The sequence below is a fragment of the Camelina sativa genome, chromosome 9 (genome assembly GCF_000633955.1).
Source record: "Camelina sativa cultivar DH55 chromosome 9, Cs, whole genome shotgun sequence".
Taxonomy (NCBI): Eukaryota; Viridiplantae; Streptophyta; class Magnoliopsida; order Brassicales; family Brassicaceae; genus Camelina; species Camelina sativa.
Genome location: NC_025693.1, coordinates 32,515,027 through 32,527,939, shown reverse-complemented (window position 1 = coordinate 32,527,939; position 12,913 = coordinate 32,515,027). Strand labels below are relative to the sequence as shown.

Here is a 12,913-nt window from a genome sequence, read left to right as displayed (position 1 = left end):
AAAAAAAAAAAAAAAAAAAAAAAAAAAAAAAAAAAAAAAAAAAAAAAAAAAAAAAAAAAAAAAAAAAAAAAAAAAAAAAAAAAAACAGAACAAGAGGATCTCAATGACCGAGATGTACCTGGTAGGTTGTGTCGAACTTATCATACATGAAACGAGTGATGATGCTGGTTTTTCCAACAGATTGATCTCCTAAGAACACCAATTTATATTTCGCCAATGGTGACACCGACGCCATTCTTCTTCTTTTTATTAAAATTGAAAAAAAGTTGGAATCAGGTTCTCAAAATTTTCAGAGAAATGTTTAAACGTATTCGATAGAGAGAAGAAGGAGAGTCTATTTTTGGAAAGTGAAGAAACAGCCAAGCACGACGACGACTAGGACGGATTCTGAAAAGTACATTTTAGCCCTTTCTCTATTAATTTATGTCCGTTGACACCAAAAGAACATATCAGTAAAAAGCCTTTCGGGTCTCCCTCTCAAATGAACCTCCTAGTGTAAGCCAATACCACATCATGGTATGAGCCTTGTTATATACCACAAAAGACTTACGTGAACTCTTTCTTTTGTATAAAATGCAAAAGCAAATATCACCTTTAATTATTTCTAAGGAAATTGGAGAACTATATATTGGATGGATATTTCTATAAAAATTTAAAACTAACAATATGAAAAGTTTGGATTGGGTTGAACGAGACAGGACAAACAAACATTGTCCTTACTAACAAGTGACATTGCTTAAATTTTTTTGTGGTCGGCCAAGTGACATTATATATATTAGTATATATAGTTATATAGTATATACACTATGTTATTATATACAATAGCTTTTCCATTATATATCCGTTACAAATAGGGACTTCAGAGAACTCAATCCAGAAGATATGTCTTATCAATTTGCGATTGAATTGGGAGGACCCTAGCAATATTCTCACATTTCTCTCGCAAAACTTTTTAAAGTGAAATGAACATGTTTTGTTAATAAGTCGAATCCATGAGCCAAACGTTTAACATTTAGGAATTTTATTGTTATTTGTTTGGTGAAGGGTTGCGTGTATTTTGGGAAGTAACGTAGCAAATTTGCGAGGGAGTTGTGAGGGTCTCATTTTCTATATAATAACAGAAGACCTAGTTCAGCCGCTCAACAAACCCTAACTCACCTTCTTCTCTGTATCTCCCAAATTAGCCTTCTCTGTTTACTCTTCTTCTTCTTTCCGTTTATTCTTCCTATTTTATATTTCCTAGCCTTTATTTATATCAATAGAGTATTATAAATATATTAGATGTTTAAAAATAAAATAAAAAACCACATGAAAATTGAAAACTTATATTAAAATTTTATACGAAAAAATACTTTTAATAAACTAACAAAATACTAATGTAATAATAAAAAATAAATGGTATGATATCTGAGAGTCTATTTTATGTGTTATAAAATCACATATGTAAAAATATTTTACTTATGTTTTGTTTATATTTTGCATATATTTTACTTATTTTTTTGTTAGTATTTATTTAACATTTCAAATAACCAAAGAATAACTAATTTGCTGCAATATATAAACAATCACACATATAATTTTATATTTATATAGAATTTAATGTAAACTATACTCAAATGTATCAAATAATTTATATATAGATGATCTTATTATAGTTATAATATAATATGAATATATAAACAATTAAAAGTATATATCATCTTTGTATTGCATGGTAACCAAACCGTCTAATATGTGTATATCATTTTTAACTTTTTAAATAACAAATGTCATCCACCTTCAGTAAAGAATTTCAACGCTTTCGTCACTCTCAGGATCATTCTCGTCGTACACGTAACTACTCACACTTTTGATGATAAGAAGAGAAAACATAAGAATTGTCAAAGAAAAAAAAAAAAAGAGAAAACATAAGAATAACTAGGATATGCTTAGTCAGTTTTTTTGCTTTTTTTTTTTCTTTCTTTGATTGGATTTGATTTTATTGTAAGAAAATGGATGTTTAAATAGGCAACCGAACATAAACATATATATGTTCAGTGATATCTATATATACATTAATTGATTTGAACATTTTTCATTGTATAGGTTATATGATCTTACTAATATGAGAATCATAAATTCCCTCTCGTTTTTTCACAGTTACTTATTTTTAACAAAAAAAGACAAGTTGATGATATTCTGACCATTAACAACACACTAGTAAATAAATTCACAACTACTCAGTTTGTTTTTAATTAATTAGCTCCTAAGGCTTATTAGAAAGTAGTAATGTTTTAGATGCTATGAGGTATATATGCATTGGCATGGTAGGTAAAGGTTTATATTCTTTAAAAAACAAAAAACTTGGAATTTTACTTAACATTGTTTGTCCATCATCTCTGTGTAACGGATATTACTTAACATTGTATAGTATTCTATTTGCCCAGCCCAAATACAAACTGAGTAGTTGTTCATGATTTTTGTAAAAAGTAAACTAGGAATAAGGAAAAGTACTAGGACTCGAACGAACAAGGTATTTAACCACTACACTATCGGACTATTTCTCAAAATGGTGCCCCTAATATTTATTATAAACATCTGTTCCTAAAGCAAATGCTTGTTGGTCATCTGCATTCACTCATAATAGCTATTCTTTTAGTTAAGCTGATCTTTTTAACCAAAATGACTCCATGGCCCAATGGATAAGGCGCTGGTCTACGAAACCAGAGACTCTGGGTTCGATCCCCAGTGGAGTCGGTTCTTTGATGATAATTTTTAATATAATCTTTCTCGTCTCCAAACGACGTCGTACACCGACTTCACGGATCATCCTGTAAACAGTAAAGTGTTAGTAATTTATGTAGTCTCTCTCGTCTGCCCAATCAATAATTGAAGGAAAAGAAAGAGAACAGAACACACGAGTACGCGTTGAAGTTATCTATTATGAATAAAGAGCATAGACAAAAAGACCACACGAACACAAACCACTTGTGGTAAACACAACTTAAGGAAGAAAACTAAATCCTAAACATGAACATATTATTAAGAATCTCGGAGGTTTCATTTTAGACCAACGAAATGCTGCTCTCACCACCGGGAGGTCTCCTTGCGCCACCATAGTAATCTCGATATTCCGACTTCCCGTCTGCAAATATATTGTGGCCGCTCATTTCCCGTTTCTTAGCTGAGCTTTGCATCTTCTCAGAATAACCAGGAGGGATTTTATCAGATTTGAAGATACCATTGCTTGTCAGTTCTTGAAACTTCTGGTTATGTATCTTCCTTGATGACTTCACAACATGTTCTTCACTAAACATCCTGTTGCCGCTTTGCCCCTTTTAACAAAAAAAAAATATGAATCAGATCAGTTTTTTCAAGCCACCCTAACTAACATCATCACAGTACGTACAAGGAATCATCAAGGACACTACTTACAGTAGAGACTTTGACAGATCCACGAGAGCTCCTCGGTGCGGATTCCTCCGCGTTCTTATTTCCTTTCACTTCTGATTGTGTCACAGCTACCAAGCGGCGAGGTTGGGTTTCAGGAGATGCAAAGATATCATGACCTCTCATAGCTTTACTCTTGGTGTTGGATATCTGCTTCTTCTTGCTCTTTGAATCCGCTTCCGTTTCAACGGTCCTGCTCAGCTCCTTTTGCTTTGCAGCCTCGTTTAACGTAGCTGGTTTCTTAGGAGTCACATTCTCTTCACCGCTGAAAGATATCTGACTTTGCTACAAAACCAGTAAAACCATCACATAGAAACATCATTCCCCATTTACCATCAACTGAATCCTTAAAAATGTGACATATATATAATACCTGATCCTGATGGTAATGGATTCTAGTTTGGTGATTTGGATCATCTTTACCATTATCAGAGAATATGTCACTACCAGTCATCTCTTTCAGCTTATGCCCCGAACAGTTCTTCCTATACGAAACACTAAACAGCAAAACCATTTTTCTCAATTTAAAACCCTAATTTCATCATCTAATCAAACCAAAAACCCTAAATCAAGCAAATCTGATAAAATTTTAAACAAAATCGAGAGGAGAGACATAGAAACCGATTACTTTTTATTAAGCGATTCGGATTCAGAGTTGGTGATCTGACCGCCGCCACCAAGAACCTCGCTCATTCCATCAGACGGCTGTAAACAAAAAACACACAAATTGGGATAAATCAGAACGAAATCGCACTCGTCGGTATCATAACCGAAACGGAATCATACGGAAACGATGAGTTCTCGCCGGAAAAAAAGACCTGGTTAGAGCGGTTAGCGGCGGTGGAATAATCGGGACGGCGGATCTCAGACCAAGAAAGAAGATCGGCGGTGGAATGATGCGGATCGTTTAACGCCGTGACGTTGTTCTTCTCTTCCTCCATAACTCTCTCTCTCTGATTCTTCCACTCTTTTGATCAAAAAAAAAAAAAAGGTTACACAATTCTAAAAAACTGAAAATATCGTTTGGGAGTGAGANGTTTTTTTTTTTTTTTTTTTTCTTATTCGCTTTATGTTCTGTCAAAATAATTTATATTTAAAAAATTTTAGTGGACGTTGCTTTTGTTTTTTTTCGTTGTAACGTCTATCTTTAGATTACTTTTAAAAACAGAGTTTACAATACATCATCAATATTCAAATCAAAGCTATCCAAAATACCAAACAGTTTTTTTTTTAAATATAGATATAGGTTACATAAACATATTACACGAACGACAAAATTAATTTGGAAATTTCTAAGATGATTTTGAGATTGTAAAATTTGAAAAACTTAATGTGTACATAATTCTCTTCTCGAGATGTTTTACATTATTTTATGAACTGCAATAGATTAGTAATAGTATAAATATAAAATAAAATCACTGTCAAGATATTTTAATCACTAGGTAGGTTCAGTCTATTTGAGAGGTATCATTGTTTCATTATACTAGGAGGTTTCGTGGTTGGTTTTGTTTTAACATCAGTGACGAAAGGGGGATTTCTCTGTATACCCATTAACTTACTTACGCATAGGCCAACTCGAGGAACTGTTGTGAAGCAGTTTGTAACACCCAATTTCTATGGCATGTCACAGGTTAACTTATACCACAAGTAAACCATACTTAACCGAAAATAACCAAGAAAAATTCATTAATTCAATTTAAACGTCTTTCAAACCACCATTTAAACGTTAAACCGAAACTAACAACCAGTTTGATAAATCCAACAACGGAAAATAAAAGAATAATCTCCAGCTCCTAACACCAACACCAACTCTATCATCTACTCCTCAATGTTACCTGCAAGAGAAAGAGAGGGATGAGCAATCTAAGATTACTCAGCGAGGGCAAGCCTTAGGGCTCACGAAGTCTTCATACACAAACATGCTCAGACCATCACAAAGTCTAAACCTAAGACAAGCAATCAATCACGTGTCAACGACACACAAACATCAAACATATGAGACTACGTCCCATAAACAACGATGTGCATTACGGGATTCCTCATGCTTTCGCACTTCTTCCTGCACTTTTTCACTTGCGTATCCGGATTCCTCATGCTTCTCGCACTTCTTCCACGCACAACACGTTGGCTTGTCACCCAATCCTGATCTACCCGCATTCCGCGCCCGTAGACCACCACACAACTACAAGGAGAATTCCTTGTAGGACTCTCTGCGGCTCACCCGCTTCTTCGTGCCTCTTGGCACATTTTCTCCCCACACTCAAACAATTTATTTTATCATACAAACATGCATATCACACACCACGCAATCCATTTTAAATATCTAGTTCTTTTAATTTTCAAATCCTATTACTAGTTCCTTTTCCTTATCTTTTATTTAGTAAATATATTATATATATATATATATATTATACACACAACAATCAACTAAGATTATTTATATATAATCCATAGGTATACTTGGCTTAACCTTAAACTAAGTAACTATCTAAACATATCGGCATATGAAAAAGACACCAACTAGTCCTCACCTTGACCACACAAATAGCATCCTCGGTTTAGCACTTGCAACAACGAAAACCCGGTTCAACAACAGTTCTCAATCTGCAGCGGTTTAAGATAACAACATTACATTAAACCAGCCCAAACCAAAGTCTTTAATTAATTTTGATATATTTCAGTTAAATTAATTAGACCGTAATCTAATAATTTAATATACCACAATTCCACTTTCACGTCACATGAATTTTGGTTTCATAATCAAATCTCAACTCAAACTAATAGCACAACACCACACTCCCACACGTGACCACCAATCCATAAGTCAACTCACGTCCAAATGAATTAAGTTACGGTTCTTGTCTTATATAAGTTAAGATTCATTGGTTTAGACTCGGTTCAATAATCAACAAAACACAACAACAACAACACGAGGCAAGGTGCAGCCGATTACCTTTCTCGGCAATTACTCGACAGATCTGATCGGCCGCTTGACATCGACGCGGCCATTAAAGCTTTCAGCGGTTAGATCCTCATGGCTCAAACATGAAACAACAACAACAACAGATCATTAGACAACATCATTTACTTCATGCGCANTTCCTTGTAGGACTCTCTGCGGCTCACCCGCTTCTTCGTGCCTCTTGGCACATTTTCTCCCCACACTCAAACAATTTATTTTATCATACAAACATGCATATCACACACCACGCAATCCATTTTAAATATCTAGTTCTTTTAATTTTCAAATCCTATTACTAGTTCTTTTTCCTTATCCTTTATTTAGTAAATATATTATATATATATATATATTATTATACACTCAACAATCAACTAAGATTATTTAATATATATAATTNGGCTCACCCGCTTCTTCGTGCCTCTTGGCACATTTTCTCCCCACACTCAAACAATTTATTTTATCATACAAACATGCATATCACACACCACGCAATCCATTTTAAATATCTAGTTCTTTTAATTTTCAAATCCTATTACTAGTTCCTTTTCCTTATCTTTTATTTAGTAAATATATTATATATATATATATATATTATACACACAACAATCAACTAAGATTATTTATATATAATCCATAGGTATACTTGGCTTAACCTTAAACTAAGTAACTATCTAAACATATCGGCATATGAAAAAGACACCAACTAGTCCTCACCTTGACCACACAAATAGCATCCTCGGTTTAGTACTTGCAACAACGAAAACCCGGTTCAACAACAGTTCTCAATCTGCAGCGGTTTAAGATAACAACATTACATTAAACCAGCCCAAACCAAAGTCTTTAATTAATTTTGATATATTTCAGTTAAATTAATTAGACCGTAATCTAATAATTTAATATACCACAATTCCACTTTCACGTCACATGAATTTTGGTTTCATAATCAAATCTCAACTCAAACTAATAGCACAACACCACACTCCCACACGTGACCACCAAACCATAAGTCAGCTCACGTCCAAATGAATTAAGTTACGGTTCTTGTCTTATATAAGTTAAGATTCATTGGTTTAGACTCGGTTCAATAATCAACAAAACACAACAACAACAACACGAGGCAAGGTGCAGCCGATTACCTTTCTCGGCAATTACTCGACAGATCTGATCGGCCGCTTGACATCGACGCGGCCATTAAAGCTTTCAGCGGTTAGATCCTCATGGCTCAAACATGAAACAACAACAACAACAGATCATTAGACAACATCATTTACTTCATGCGCAAGTTACGAAAGAACAGTAGGGTTCCCTTACCCTGAACGGCCTCGACAATGGCTATGGCTGTTACGGAGACAGCGGCTGACATCTCCGCTGACAGTGGTTAACACATGGTTTCAAACTCCGGTGATTCACAATGGCTTGACTAAGGGCGGTGATTGACGGTGGCGAATCAACAAGTCTCCGTGACCTCTTTCTCTCCTTCTCAACAATGGCAATGACAAAAACATGAGAAAACCGGTGATGATGGTGAACTCCGACGTTGAGAGAGACTTAGGATTAGGGTTTACAAACTCTCTTCTCTCGACAAAACAAGGACGGCGCGATATGAGTGCATCCACGTTTAACACAATTACCCTTGTCGAATTAGTGACTTAGCTCTTCTTGGGCCTTATTGGGCTTAATTAGGATCCATCATAACACAATATAAAATCCGGGATGTTACACAGTTAGACTCTGTTGCTGTTATCTTGGTGGAGAGGTTGAAACCTACCATGCATGTATCAGATTCTGGAGAATGTTCCATCTGTGACTTGGCATATGCTCATTCTATAGGTATGAAACTTAACTACTGATAAAGTGATAATTTCTCCTTCATATATTAATCGAGTTTCTCCTTCACATTTTTTTTCCTCGTTAAAAAGGTCATTACAAAAGAGCCAAAGAAAGACTACCTAGACGAAGCCATAAGAAACAACTATAAAGCACTATTAAACAGAGCTAATACAAACAACTCAAAAACAGAGACTCAAACAAAGCTATTCCACACCCCCTTTCTTCATCTGCATTGTTGGTATCTCTTCCCCATTCGTTTTATATATTTGTACATAGTATTATAGCTTTAAGTTAACTAGTTTTGTTCTTAACTTAACACTCTGCTTGATCACTAGACTTTTTCGTCTATCATGTGTCTATGCTCTGTTACTCTTTGAGTAACTCTCTAGACGAAGCGGTTAAAATCAAACCGTGAACTAAGTAAATTCACGTGAGCAATTAGATTGAATCTTCACAAATATAGTTTCCTAGACAGAATGAGGGAGAAAGGGAGACAAGCATGCATGAGAAAATGGGTCTAACCTGATGGGATTGACGAATCCGTAAAAATTTAAACTAAGGTCATATGAAATTCAGAAACCAATGAGGAAAAAAAACCACCCCAAGTAAATATCAATATCATCTGAAAAGCCAAACCAACCATCAAACTACTACTCATATTAGCGTTATCTCTACACAAAAATCGTAAAACCTCTAATCTTCTATCAATCAAAGGACGCGACAACCTCACATTCGGTAGAGCCTCTAGGGAATCTGAGGAATTCCTGGAAGATGTCATCTCTTCTTGGATGATATAACAAATGCAAATGGAGCTTCTTGAGGACTACCGAATTCTCTAGGAAGTATTTCCCTAGCTTAAATACTACAGCATATCCTTCGGCTAGGTATCTGAATTCGAAATGAACAGATTCTAGAGATGATAGCAAACACTTGGGCACAGATGAAAAACTGATCTGATCCATATCCTCAGAGCGCAGATCACTTTCATAAGTTGCCTGAGGAAAAAGGAAATGAGAAAACATAGTCAAAATGATATAGCAGAAACTAACTTCATAGACATGAGAAAAATATCATAGGGTTCAACAAAAAAATTTAATCACCAAAACGAGAGATTTCAGATTCGGGCAGCTCTCAAGAAATGTTGTTGTCAACCATTTCAGTTCGGATGCATGGAGATCGAGGCACAGGCGTGACATGTAACCAAATTGAGGCAGCGGTTCTAATTTGGAGTACTGATGAATGACCTGTAACCAGACATAACGTATAGTGGGTTAGAAACTTTTCATCGTTGTATTAAATGTGCATTCCCAATTCATATATATATATATATATGTATATATATACCTTGAAAGTGTGGGAAGAAGATATCGTCATATCCATGACCCTCGAGATCTTGGACAGAAAATTGCGGATGTTACTTCTCTTGGATGAAACGCTTTCTTCGTCAGAACCCTCAAAACCAAAGCTGAGATTAATATCTAACTTGGCAATGGACTCCAGAGTGTTTGTTATAATGATATTTGCTGCTAAATAAAAGATTTTCAAACCACATAGTAGAGGAGCATCAATGACAAGTTCAGGAACATAATCAAACTCTATAGTCAGTAATCGTCTGATAGTGAGCCTCTTCAGTGACTGAGATTGCACCCTATGTACGTTTGGAAAATCTTCAAATCCGGTAATCTCTAACTCTTCTAAGACAGGACAACATGAGACAAGTGCCTCGAAAGCGGCTTCATTAAGAAACGTATTGTTGCGTAAATGCATAGTCTTCAAACAAGGGAAGGAAACAAACTCAGCACTAGCCCATGCCACCTTATCAAGTTTCAAGGATACCAGTGTGTCACACATATAAAGGCTCAAGGGGATCTCAAAACGATATATATCATTTACATGGCACTTAATGTTGGATCCTACGCTTAACTGCAGCATCAATCCATGACGTAAGATAAGAGGCACCGTCTACTATGTCTGAATATACATTGGTAAAAGTTAACTTTAGCTTGTCTATGCATGAAACCCTACTGGAATCGAAAAACCTGTTAGCCAAACTCAAGGGAGTGCGTTTTCTGATTCCAAAAAGTGAAAATTCCAAACAAGGAAGCCAAAGCCAGAGATTTGTCCATCTGGTGGACAACACACTTGTCCTAACAGCATCCTTTGTGGGAAGATGAGAAAGTATCTGACAAATCAAATCATCTGGTAATTGGCTTATTCTATCTTCCTTCATACCCTTTCTTCTGTATAACACAAATTTCAGAGAAACAAACAATTCATCCAAACGAAACCGAAGCAATTTCGGGAGTTGGACCATAAATCTTTTCATCATCTGCATGCCAAGAAACATAGTCGCTACCTATTGAACAGCAAGCTGTTGAATCTGCTACCAGGAAGCGCTTTGTAAATCTGACATAACAAAAGAGAAACGTTTTAGTTTCAAACAACCACTAGTGGTCTTCTTTCGACTTAACTTAACCTAACCCTAATCAAAGTCATCCAATTAAAAAGATTGGAACTGAAACCAACTAGGTTTTGTCCAACCCGAACCAATGGTTAATTCCAAAACATTTCGGTTTAGTAAAGCTTCTTGAAATGTCTACACCGATTAGCGTTTTATACATAATTAATAAGGGAAGCCTAGTCAATGTCAATGGAGATAAAAAAAAACAAGCCCACATTCTTGTCTATGATGGCCTCGGATTACAAAACAAGCCTGAAGGTGAGGTTGATACGAGTACCCTCTGCCTTTGCACGCTTTGGCACAGAATGAATCCAGTCCCTTTGAGTGTATCCCCTCATCACTAGCAACGATCCATGCTTCAATGTCAAACTTTGTTGATGATTCTCTCTGCTGCTTTTCTTCAACCTCTTCAATGCCGGTCCACCTTCCCCTGTTTGTTCACACACAAACAAACAAATGTTTGTTTCCTGTTTTTGCAGGAAAACACTCTGTTTGATGTCCTGACTCAAAAGGTCCCATTATTATTACCTCGTGAAGATTCTTCGTGTTTCTTTTTCTTCAAGACAAAATCACGTTCGCATCCAAACGAAACCGAAGCAATTTCGGGAGTTGGACCATAAATCTTTTCATCATCTGCATGCCAAGAAACATAGTCACTTGCACCTTTGTACCTATTCAACAGCAAGCTGTTGAATTTGCTACCAGGAAGCGCTTTGTAAATCTGACATAACAAAACAGAAACTTTTTAGTTTCAAACAACCACTAAGAACACACAGAGGACATAAAACACAGGAGTTTCAATCTTACAGCATCCAGAATCTCCTTGAGAGGTGGAAACTCATCCCACGAATAAGCATTAGGTTGATATCCACTGTACACCAGCGCAGTCAATCCGCTACTTGCAACATAACAAGTATCTCTTGGCTACATGTGGCAATTGCATATGGATTAGAAGGCCACAAAAACACAAACTATACACAGATACGATTAAGCAAGGTATAGGATTCATGTGAAGTGGGAAAAACCTGAAGGCAAGATCGACCAAAGACACGAATGGTGGGCCTGGTCCAAGGGATATGGTTGTCGAGATAATCAAAGAAAGTCCAAGATTGTTGAAAGGGAAGAAACCTTTGAATGTATATGAGGTCGCTTCCATGGCCAAGATCAATGGTTCTCCTAATGGGAGCGTCACTAGATGAGGTAGGAGACTTGATTGCCACAATGGATGTCAAACTCATCCTCCGCTACACATCAAACCACACACACACACAACATCATGTGTTAAACCTCATATATAATTTTGCACTGACTAATCTTATATTGTGATAATCTCGAAGTATATAAATTTAAAGGTTTTCAATAGGGAGTAATGGTTAAGAACATGAACCTGATCTTGATGGTAATGGTGGAGTCCTGTCTTGTAATTTGAATCATCTTTACAAGTCACTTCTTCTTTAAGCTTGTGCCCTGAAGAGTTCTTCCTGTAAGAAACATTGAAAGAGAGAGAGACTTGAAACCATTTCTAAATCAGTAAAATCACACTCAATCAGACAAAATCGGACTTTTTAACCAGTAAAAAAAATTGCTTCTTTCCCAATCCAATAAATCTAAGATTAAAAATAGAAATTTGTTACTACTTCGTCTCATTAAGCGATTCAGCTTCCTCGTTGGCCGTGATTTGACCGCCACCAAGTACCTTGCCAGTTCCATCAGACGACTGAACAAAAATGGATCAAATCAGAACAGGTACATAATCAAAACCGATGAGTAAACGGCCGGAAAACGAACCTTGTCAGCGGCGGTGGAGACGTAATTCTCCTCCATTACTCTAATTTTTCTGATTCTAAACGAAAACGGTAAACCGGAAAATATATTAAATCGAGCTAAACCGGACATGCTGAGACAAATTAAAATTCACACCGGTTTCATTAGTTGAACAAACCGATATACGTTTCTAACTTTTATTAATTTTTTATTTTCCAGAATATCACAACAAAAAATTAATTATTGAAATTATATTTATATTGAATTATAGTATTAAAAAAAACAAAACGAAAATATAGCATTTGATCTTCCCGGTGACATCATCATCAGCCGCCGGCGACTAGCTTTTCTAACTCTGGTTTGCAAGATTCATAAAGGGTTTGGTGGCTAATTTACTTAATTCTACAAAATTATAGTAATTTTTTTTTTTAATTTTTATATTTCATTTTCATAACTTCACACCCACC

General features: G+C 35.7%; 4 protein-coding genes and 1 non-coding gene across 5 annotated transcripts in view; 1 reads left to right on the top strand and 4 right to left on the bottom strand.

Annotated features, from left to right (window-relative positions):
- Nucleotides 1-260, bottom strand: part of LOC104713671 (ras-related protein RABH1d-like) — a 1,463-nt gene extending 1,203 nt beyond the window's left edge. The window contains exon 1 of the mRNA XM_010430844.2: nt 119-260. Coding sequence (XP_010429146.1) covers nt 119-235 — 117 coding nt within the window. The 5' untranslated portion in view covers nt 236-260. The remainder of the gene's footprint in view (nt 1-118) is intronic.
- Nucleotides 2,664-2,736, top strand: TRNAR-ACG. Its single transcript has one exon. It is a non-coding gene; the product is annotated as a tRNA-Arg (tRNA).
- LOC104713670 lies at nt 2,884-4,429 on the bottom strand. Its single transcript, XM_010430843.2, has 5 exons — nt 4,248-4,429; nt 4,058-4,134; nt 3,803-3,926; nt 3,415-3,714; nt 2,884-3,314 (listed from the first exon to the last, which is right to left on the bottom strand). Exons 1-5 carry the CDS (start codon nt 4,368-4,370, stop codon nt 3,045-3,047), a joined length of 894 nt encoding a protein of 297 aa, XP_010429145.1. The 5' UTR covers nt 4,371-4,429; the 3' UTR covers nt 2,884-3,044.
- LOC104713669 (putative FBD-associated F-box protein At5g53635) lies at nt 8,828-10,566 on the bottom strand. Its single transcript, XM_010430842.2, has 3 exons — nt 9,566-10,566; nt 9,322-9,465; nt 8,828-9,216 (listed from the first exon to the last, which is right to left on the bottom strand). Exons 1-3 carry the CDS (start codon nt 10,151-10,153, stop codon nt 8,926-8,928), a joined length of 1,023 nt encoding a protein of 340 aa, XP_010429144.2. The 5' UTR covers nt 10,154-10,566; the 3' UTR covers nt 8,828-8,925.
- LOC104713667 (DNA oxidative demethylase ALKBH2-like) lies at nt 10,775-12,582 on the bottom strand. Its single transcript, XM_010430840.2, has 7 exons — nt 12,471-12,582; nt 12,320-12,399; nt 12,070-12,163; nt 11,708-11,926; nt 11,490-11,606; nt 11,211-11,403; nt 10,775-11,112 (listed from the first exon to the last, which is right to left on the bottom strand). The coding sequence occupies exons 1-7, from the start codon at nt 12,576-12,578 to the stop codon at nt 10,922-10,924; spliced, it is 1,002 nt and encodes a 333-aa protein (XP_010429142.2). The 5' UTR covers nt 12,579-12,582; the 3' UTR covers nt 10,775-10,921.

Coding starts and splice junctions, on each gene's coding strand:
- LOC104713670 (XM_010430843.2), bottom strand. CDS start 4,370: ATGGAGGAAGAGAAGAACAACGTCACGGCGTTAAACGATCCGCATCAT. Junction 3,715..3,802: donor TCCATTACCATCAGGATCAG/GTATTATATATA, acceptor CTGGTTTTGTAG/CAAAGTCAGATATCTTTCAG. Junction 3,315..3,414: donor GATCTGTCAAAGTCTCTACT/GTAAGTAGTGTC, acceptor TTTTGTTAAAAG/GGGCAAAGCGGCAACAGGAT.
- LOC104713669 (XM_010430842.2), bottom strand. CDS start 10,153: ATGCTGCAGTTAAGCGTAGGATCCAACATTAAGTGCCATGTAAATGAT. Junction 9,466..9,565: donor CTTCTTCCCACACTTTCAAG/GTATATATATAC, acceptor GTCTGGTTACAG/GTCATTCATCAGTACTCCAA. Junction 9,217..9,321: donor ATCTGAAATCTCTCGTTTTG/GTGATTAAATTT, acceptor CTTTTTCCTCAG/GCAACTTATGAAAGTGATCT.
- LOC104713667 (XM_010430840.2), bottom strand. CDS start 12,578: ATGTCCGGTTTAGCTCGATTTAATATATTTTCCGGTTTACCGTTTTCG. Junction 11,404..11,489: donor TCAAGGAGATTCTGGATGCT/GTAAGATTGAAA, acceptor TTGTTATGTCAG/ATTTACAAAGCGCTTCCTGG. Junction 11,113..11,210: donor ACACGAAGAATCTTCACGAG/GTAATAATAATG, acceptor GTGAACAAACAG/GGGAAGGTGGACCGGCATTG.